Source organism: Eumetopias jubatus, unplaced genomic scaffold (genome assembly GCF_037043125.1).
Source record: "Eumetopias jubatus isolate StellerSeaLion01/CBP00866 unplaced genomic scaffold, mEumJub1_p1.0 scaffold_3, whole genome shotgun sequence".
Classification (NCBI taxonomy): domain Eukaryota; kingdom Metazoa; phylum Chordata; class Mammalia; order Carnivora; family Otariidae; genus Eumetopias; species Eumetopias jubatus.
In genome coordinates this window covers 164,616,133-164,624,835 of record NW_028274809.1, presented here as the reverse complement: position 1 = coordinate 164,624,835, position 8,703 = coordinate 164,616,133, and the positions used below count along the sequence as shown (strand labels likewise).

The following is an 8,703-nucleotide window of genomic DNA, read 5'->3' as shown; positions in this document are numbered from 1 at the left end:
AGGAATAGAGGAAGCTTAAAAAGTTTTGGCTGGTCTTTGCCTCCTGGCATCTTTGAACTTCCATCTTACTATGTTTAAAAGGGGAAAATGCTCTGACTTTGGCCACTACTAAAACCTAGTCAGTGTTTTATTTCCTTCATGGGTCTTATTGGTTTCAGAAATTACTGTGTTTATTTTCCATCTTCCAAACTGCTCCATTAGAATATAAGTACCATGAGGGCAGGATCCTTTGGCTGTATTGGTCATCGCTAAGATCTGGAACATAGGATTGAAATGAAGATTTTTAAGTTTATTGAATAACAGAACAATTGAATGAATGGATGGATGGTAGTAGATTATAAACCATGCATTTTTTTTTATACAGCACCTGGAACAATTCAGCAATTCAATGTTATAAGGAGAAGAATGTATCAAAGAAACTACAGAGGCAATGATGTTAAAACATCCTTCTTGTATCATTCATAAGGCAATCGTGATATTTAGTTTCCTCTCTTCTAGTGAAAAACTGAAACCATTACCCAACTCACTTATTTGAACATTTCAGTAATATCTCTCAGAGACATACTTCTCAAATGACAGGACAAAGATCCAGTAAATAAGGTTCAGATGGTGCCAAACATTTGTACTGTGATAAAGCCAACATGCAATTCTAAAGTATAAGAAGATATAACATGTGTAAATATTCATGCAACCAACATAAGAGCACCAAAATATATAAAGCAAATATTAACAGACCTACAGTGAGAAATAGAAAGCAATTTGGTAACAGCAGAGGACTTTAATAGTCCACTTACATCGATGGATAGATCATCCAGACAGAAAATCAATAAGGAAACATCTGCCTTAAATGGCATGTTAGACCAGAAGGACTTAACAGATATATACAGAGCATTTCATTCAAAAGCAATAGAATACCCATTCTTTCTAAGTGTACATGGAACATTTTCTAGTAGAGATTATATATTAGGCAACAAAATAAGGCTTATAAGTTTGAGAGGATGAAAATCATATCAACCATTTTTTCCAAGCACAATGATATGAAACTAAAAATTAATTACATGAAGAAAACTGGAAAATTCACAAATATGTAGAGATTAAGCAACATGCTACTGAACAACAAATGGGTCAAAGAGAAATCAAAAGAAATTAAAAAATATTTGGAGACAAACAAAAATAGAAATGTAGCATACCAAAATTTGTGGGATGCAGCAAAAAATTTCTAACAGGGAGGCTCATAGCGACAAATGCCTACCTTAAGAAACAAGAAAAGTCTTAAATAAACAACCCAATATTGCAGTTCAAGGAACTAGAAAAAAGAACAAAGTCCAAAGTTAGTAGAAGAAAGGAAACAATAAGGATTAGAGCAAAAGTAAATGAAATGGGACTAAAAGGACAATAGAAAAAAAAATCAATAAAATTAAGAGCTGATTCTTTGAAAAGATAAACAAAATTGAAAAGCCTTTAGCTAGACTCACCAAGAAAGAGGACTCAAATAAATTAAATCAGAAATGAAAGAGGATATGTTGCACTGATACCACAGGAATACAAAAAAATCATAAGAGACTACTATGAACAATAATATGCCAACAAATTGCACTACCTAGAAGAAATGGATAAATTCCTAGAAACACACAACCTAACAAGACTGAATCATGATTCAGCGGGGAGCCTGCTTCTCCTTCTCCCTCTGCTGCTCCCCCTGCTTGTGCTCTCTCGCTCTCTCTGTCAAATAAATAAATAAAATCTTTATAAAAAAAAGACTGAATCATGATGAAATAAAAAATCTGAACAGACTGATTAGTAGTAAGAAGATTAAATCAGTATTCAAAAACCCTCTAAGAACCAAAAGTCCAGGACCAGATGACTTCACTGGTGAATTCTACCAAATATTTGAAGAATTAATAGCAATCATTCTCAAACTCTTCCAAAAAAACAGAAGAGGAGAGAACTCTTCCAAACTCATTTATGAGGCCAGTATTATCCTGATACCAAACCAGACAAGGATGCTACAAATTATATGCCAATATCCCTGCTGGACATAGATGCAAAAATCCTCAACAAAATACTAGCAAACTGAATTCAACAATAGATTAAAAGGATCATACATGATCATACCATGATCAAGTGGGATCTATTCTAGGGACACAAGGATCGTTCAACATCCACAAATTGATGTATTTATACCACCTTAACAAAATGAAAGATAAAAATCATATGATCATTTCAATAGATGCAGGAAAGCATTTGACACATTCAACATCCATTTTATAATAAAAACTTTCAACAAAGTGTCTATAGAGGGAATGTAATAAAGGCCATATATGACGAGTGCACAGATAACATCATACTCAACAGTAAAAGCTGAGAGCTTTCCCTCTAAAATAAGGAATGGGACAAGGATGCCCACGCTTACCAATTTCATTCAACATAGTAATGGAAGTCCTAGCCAGAGCAATTCGGCAAGAAAAAGAAATAACAGGCATCCAAATTGGAAAAAAGTGTCACTATTTGCAGATGACATATTTTATATAGAAAACCCTAGAGACTCCACCAAAAAAATGTTAGAACTAAAAAAACAAACAAAACAACTGCCCAAAAAACTGTTAGAACTAATAAACTCATTCAGTAAAGTCATAGGATACAGAATTGATACACAAAAATCTTCTGCTTTTCTATATACCAGATAACCACAATGAGATATCACCGCACACCTGGTAGAATGACTATTATCAAGAAGAAAAGAAATAACGAGTATTGGTGAGGCTGTGGAGAAAGGGACACCCCTGTTGGTGGGAATGTAAATTGGGGCAGCCACTGTGGAAAACAGTATGGACGCTCCTCAAAAAATTAAAAATAGGAGCACCCGAAAGGTGCAGTTGGTTAAGTGTCCAACTCTTGGTTTCAGCTCAGGTTGTGATCTCAGCAATGAGATCAAACCCTGTGGCAGGCTCCACACTCAGCATGGAGTCTGCTTGAGTTTCTTTCTCCCTCTCCTTCTCTCTCCCTCTCCCACTGCTCTCTCTCTCTCTCAAATAAATAAAATCTTCTAAAATAATAAAAATAAAACTACCCTGTAGGGGCACCTGGGTCGCTCAGTCAGTTAAGCATCTGACTCTTGGTTTCAGCTCAGGTCATGATCTCAGGGTCAGGAGATCGAGCCCTGCATCAGGCTCTGTGCTCAGTGGAGAGTCTGCTTGAGATTCTCTCTCCCTCTCCCTTTGCCCCTCCCCTACTCACACTCCCTCTCTCTAAAATAATAAACAAACGAACAAACAAACAAACAAATAAGTAAAAATAGAACTACCCTATAATCCAGCAATTCCACTTCTTGGTGTTTATTCAAAGAAAATGAAAATGCGATTTGCAACAACACAGATGAACCTTAAGGTCCATGCTAAGTGTAGTAAATCAGACAGAGAATGACAAACACAGTATGATCTCTTTTATATATGGAGTCTTAAAAAAACAAGAACAAGGGGTGCCTGGGTGGCTCAGTCTCTTAAGTGTCCAAACCTTGGTTTTGGCTCAGGTCATGATCTCAAGGTTGTGGGATCGAGCCCCACATTGGCTCTGTGTTCGGTGAGGAATCTGCTTCAGATTCTCTCTCCCTCTTCCTCTCACCCGCCCTCTCTCTCAAATAAATAAAAAAAAAATCTAAAACAAACAAACAAACAAAAAACTAACAAAAAACACCCAAAACCACCACCAACAACAACAAAAACAAGTTCATAGATACAGAGACCAGATTGGTGGTTATCATAGGCAAGGGTTGGGGTAGGGGTGGGAGATATGTGTGTAGAGGGTCAAAAGGCAAAAATAAAAACATAAAACATTCAACAACCCCTAGGCATCTAAAGAAAGAGATCATCTCAGAATGGGGTAAGCAGCAGGAATAGATTCACAGATCCGTGCAATGTTGGAGCTGGTGGGTACATGTTGTAAGCGTTCTAAATCTCACATTTTATTTTTATTAAAAAAAATTTTTTTTAATAGGTAAACTCTATCCCCAATGTAGGGCTTGAACTCACAAACCTGAGATCAAGAATCTCATGATCCACTGACTCGGCCAGCCAGGCACCCCTAAATCTCACATTTTAAGTAGTGACTAGGCCCACGGGGGAAAGGGCATGCCCCAAGTTAACGAAGATATTTATGGGTGCCCCTGGGGAATGCTGAGTACTTAAGAATAGGTGGATCTCTAATACCAACTTACTTACTTTGTTAAAATAACCAAAATTCGGTAGGACACACACACAAAAATAAAAACCAACATCAGCATTGTTAGTTTGCCATAATGTAGACCAAACAGTCACTTGTTTTGGTAGAGCTCTGAATCAAGCTGAATAGGAAAACATTTCAAACACTCATGATTTTCTATGGTAGTAAACAAGTCAGAGATCGCAGTGACAGTGAGCGTTGGACCATATCTCATCACCCATATCTAAAGACAGGAGTGGGTGCAATCAAACAATTAGGGTATACAAATTATTTCTTGACTACATTTTTATTTCTTAGCCTTATTAAAAGAAAGAATACTATCTTAACAAATCCTATTTCTGAGATGATTATATTTCTTCCATTTTGCTTTTTTAGCAGCCATTCTTTTTAGAGGTATCTCTTAATTAGCAATAGAATTCAGGACCTGATATTCTGAGATTTAGGCGATTGTGTCCAGGAAAAGGATGCCAGTAATAACATAATTAATTGGCTGCAAAAAAAACAAAAAAACAACAAAAAAAAAACATGATCTTCCAAATTGTCTTAGAAATCTGTATTCTGATGATGCAAATAAACCCAGACATAATGAAGTGGTCTTAGTGAATTGGAAGCCCTGCTTTCTCACTCTGTATTTATTCCATTTTTACAACAGCTTTTGGTTTATTTTAATACATTATTATAGAAGAAAGGGTCCATTAAACAGCTACAGAAAAGTGAGAAATATGTTCCTTTTAAAATTTTTTAAATGAAGCATTAAAAAGTAGAATACTTCTAAAATGATATTCAAATGATTTTTAATTACTACAAATGCATTGAGATGTTAATACACTTCATATAAAAGGGAGAGATACTCTTCCATCAGTCCTTTTCTGCCACAAATTCCAACCCTAAGAAAATTATTTCTTTTGATCCACTCTGATAGCCTGTAATAAAAGAACAATAAAACATATGGCTCAATTACCACTGCTTCTCATCAGGCATGAATTAATGAATATCCAATTATTATTAATTGTTTTTTCTGGCTTCCCCTCCGTAGGACAACAATTATACATTGCTGTATTTTTATAAGCGTTTTGTACTTAACGCTTTGCAGACCAGTCTCTAAAAGAAACAGATTCTTGAAATCATTACACTGAAGAATAATTCTTTAAATTTATCAACGTTTGGAAAATACATGATGATCATTTAATCTCCCTAGTTGATGTCAGTTTTTCACAACTACCTTAAGCTTCCCTAAAATTCCTCCCTCTCTTCAATATTCTGTATGTCTTCCTTTGAGAAAGCAGTTGCTATGTGCATATAAAATAGTTTTTCAATTTCTCACAATAATACTAGTTCCTCATATATGATTATTGAATTTTCAATTCATCAAGAAAAAGCTCTTTAAAAATAAAAGCTATATGGTGCCTGGGTGGCTCAGTCAGTTAAACAACCCACTCTTGATTTTGGCTCAGGTCATGATCTCAGAGTCTTGAGATGGAGCTCTGTGTCGGGATCTGCACCGGCCGTGGAACCTGCTTGGGATTCTCTCTCCCCCCTGCCTCTCCCCCACTACTCTTCGCTCTCAAAAAAATAATAATAGTAAAATAAAAGCTATAGCTCAAGTAGTTAAAGAATTACATTAACCAGCATGGCATAGAATATACAAAATTATGATCTCTGTAATTGACAACATCGATATCAGCGAATGATATTTATAGACACTCCACAAAAAGGTTCTGTGTAACTGGTAGTTCATTTTATTTTTATTTATAAGCTGTCTGCAACTGTAAAGTGCTATGTAATATGAATAGATGCGACAAGCAAAAGAACATGTCTTTGTAATCCACAACCATTATTTCTCAGAGATTATTCATATACTTGGATTTTGAAATGCATGCAAAGAAAATCTAACAATTTATAATATGTAAACTATACACATCATGTATAATTTTACCCATTACCCATAAATCCATGTTTCTGTTTTTAAAACATTCTATAAAAATTATATCTGTGGCAAACTGAAGGATAACATTAAATTGTTTAGATGTACTATTTAGTTCAATATGCTTAACAAACACATATTCAAATATGCTTTTAAAGAGAAAACAACACTTGCTTTAGAATCAGAAAATGTGGGGAGCAGAAAGGGACCAATCATTTTGTATGGAAGGGTCAAGTGATTCTCTGAGGTTCATACAACTTTATATGAAACATCTTTCTGCCAAACTTCATAAAAAAATTTCTATCAACATTTCTTTTGAGCATAAGAGAAATATATCTTGCCTTTTTGACAGTTTGTCAGGATGTCAATAATGTCTGTAAATACAAATCTTTAGGGAAACAAAGATGGGAAAAAAATAAACTTGTCTATAATGGCAACCACGATGCGCAGCCCACTTACGGAGCAGAGATGGACCTGGTTAGGGTTGACACAGCTCACTGCCATCAGAAGCATCATTCCTTTGACATTGGTAACTGGAACCACTTGAATTTTTCATGGCTAAATCTAACCAGATACCAGATGGCTTCCTTTATGTATATGACCTTATTGAAGGCAATTAGATTATTTATGCAATAGCAGAATTGTTAGTTGTATACAAGAGTCAATCTTCAGTGTAAAAGCTTTTCTAGATGACATATTCTTAAAATAAAATTTAACTTCCTAATGAATGCTTTTCTCTTGATTTCCATGTGCCAGGATTATTGAATCCACTTAGCTGAAAATTTTAAAGAAAATAACAGTTAGAAATACAACTTCAGTACAAACATAAGCCTGTAATTAAAAAATTTTAAATAACTATTCATCAACGGGGTAGTGGTGGATTAAGCATTTTATTTTTTCTTTCTACTGCATTCATCACTATGGCTTTTGGTCAGACACCATAAACACAAAGTTACCAATCCCTGGTACTTGTATTTATGAGATGCCTGAGAGTCGAGTCTTGACAACCAATATGTACTATAAAATAGGCAATGCATGTGGAGTGCACCTAGACAGGAAGACACAAAGATTTCTGAGTCTTTTGGTAATCATATCTCCTAAGCCGTTTCATGGATTTCTAGAAAACTGAAAGTTTGAGAGTGCCACCAAGCACACCAAGGCCTTTGATATAATACTGGATCATAATAAGGCTGCTAAATTACGAAGAAAATGGAATATGGGAACTGGCTGGGGAAAGCAGAAAATAGAAAGCCAAGTATGAATATAATTAGGTTTGTTCTTGTAATTGATACTGCAGCCTGATGGAATGTGGGTTTCTGAGTATTTCTCAGAGCATTTTCCAGATGCAGCCTCCCAGTACCTCATTAATGTCACACATTTATTGTTAAATTCCATATTTTGGATCCCATGTAAGAACTGCACGTGCTCCTCTTTTATTCGCCAGGCCAGTAAGACATCAGGGAACTTGCCCTCATGTAGTTCTGTTGACCCGCTATCCAATATCATCTCGGTTATTCTACCTATGTATCATTAAATTAAAATAAAATCCTGATACTGGCTATTAAAAACTAATCAAGTATCATAGGATTTTATTTTGCTAACTTAGTGTACTTTATGCATAACTTTCAGATCAACTTTTAAAGTTTTTACACTGCTTAAAGAAAATGAGTTAAAAATGCAAGTCCTTAGTGTTTTCTTCTCATATCATTTATGCCAATTAAGAGCTCATAAAAAATACTTAGATGCTATACTTAATATAGAATTATATAGAACTAGCTCTAAACTTTCCATTTAAAGATAACATTGAAAAGCATTTAGCATAGTAACCAAATTAGATACAAAAGTATACTTCAGTGCAAATATAAAAGGTCATTCACAGAAATGGACTTCAAACAATTATTTGAGCAAAGAAGATCTTTATTTTTGTTTGGAAAAAATAAAAAAAACTTTCCAAAATAAGTGACCTCTTTACTTAGTTGTATTATGCCTGGCCTGATATCAGGAGACAATCATATATATTAACTGATTTTATACCTTAAAATACTATGATTGTATAACTACCTTCAGCTGAATTCTTAACTAAATGTAATTAATAAAATATTTTTAACTTTATTGAAATCCTTCATTTCAACAATATTAAGTGCTCATTAATATTAGTAAAAGTGATCATTTCTTAAAGAGCTTAACACTTACCCATTACTTTAGAGTAGCAAGGTTCACAGTGTATTGTCTGTCTGTAAATCCAAATACTGTCACCTGCTTGTAGGTTTTCCAAAGGCCGTTTGCATATTTCACACTAAAGGAAAAAACAATATATGAAGTTTGCACATATTATATGTGAAGTCTAGATTCTTAGTGTAATAGAAAAGCCTTTTCGATTCATTCACTACCATGCTACATAGCAACACTCAGGTGAAAGAGAACCCACCGGGAAAGCGAGAATGTACTTGTCCAGGACCCTAATGTTGAACTTTTCAAATAAATTCTCACAACATCTCTCTACTCTGAAAATGTGCATTTCAGGGCATATATAGCACTGAAGCTTCTACTTAACTCACAAT

At 34.7% G+C, this 8,703-nt stretch overlaps 1 protein-coding gene across 2 annotated transcripts in view; it reads right to left on the bottom strand.

The window, feature by feature from the left end:
- Positions 1–6,160: 6,160 nt before the first annotated feature.
- Positions 6,161–8,703, bottom strand: part of SCEL (sciellin) — a 301,851-nt gene continuing 299,308 nt past the window's right edge. For both annotated transcript variants that reach the window (XM_028106136.2, XM_088022213.1), the window contains 2 exons: positions 8,336–8,438; positions 6,161–6,917 (listed from right to left, as the gene is read on the bottom strand). In XM_028106136.2, coding sequence (XP_027961937.1) covers positions 6,901–6,917; positions 8,336–8,438 — 120 coding nt within the window. In that variant the 3' untranslated portion in view covers positions 6,161–6,900. The remainder of the gene's footprint in view (positions 6,918–8,335; positions 8,439–8,703) is intronic.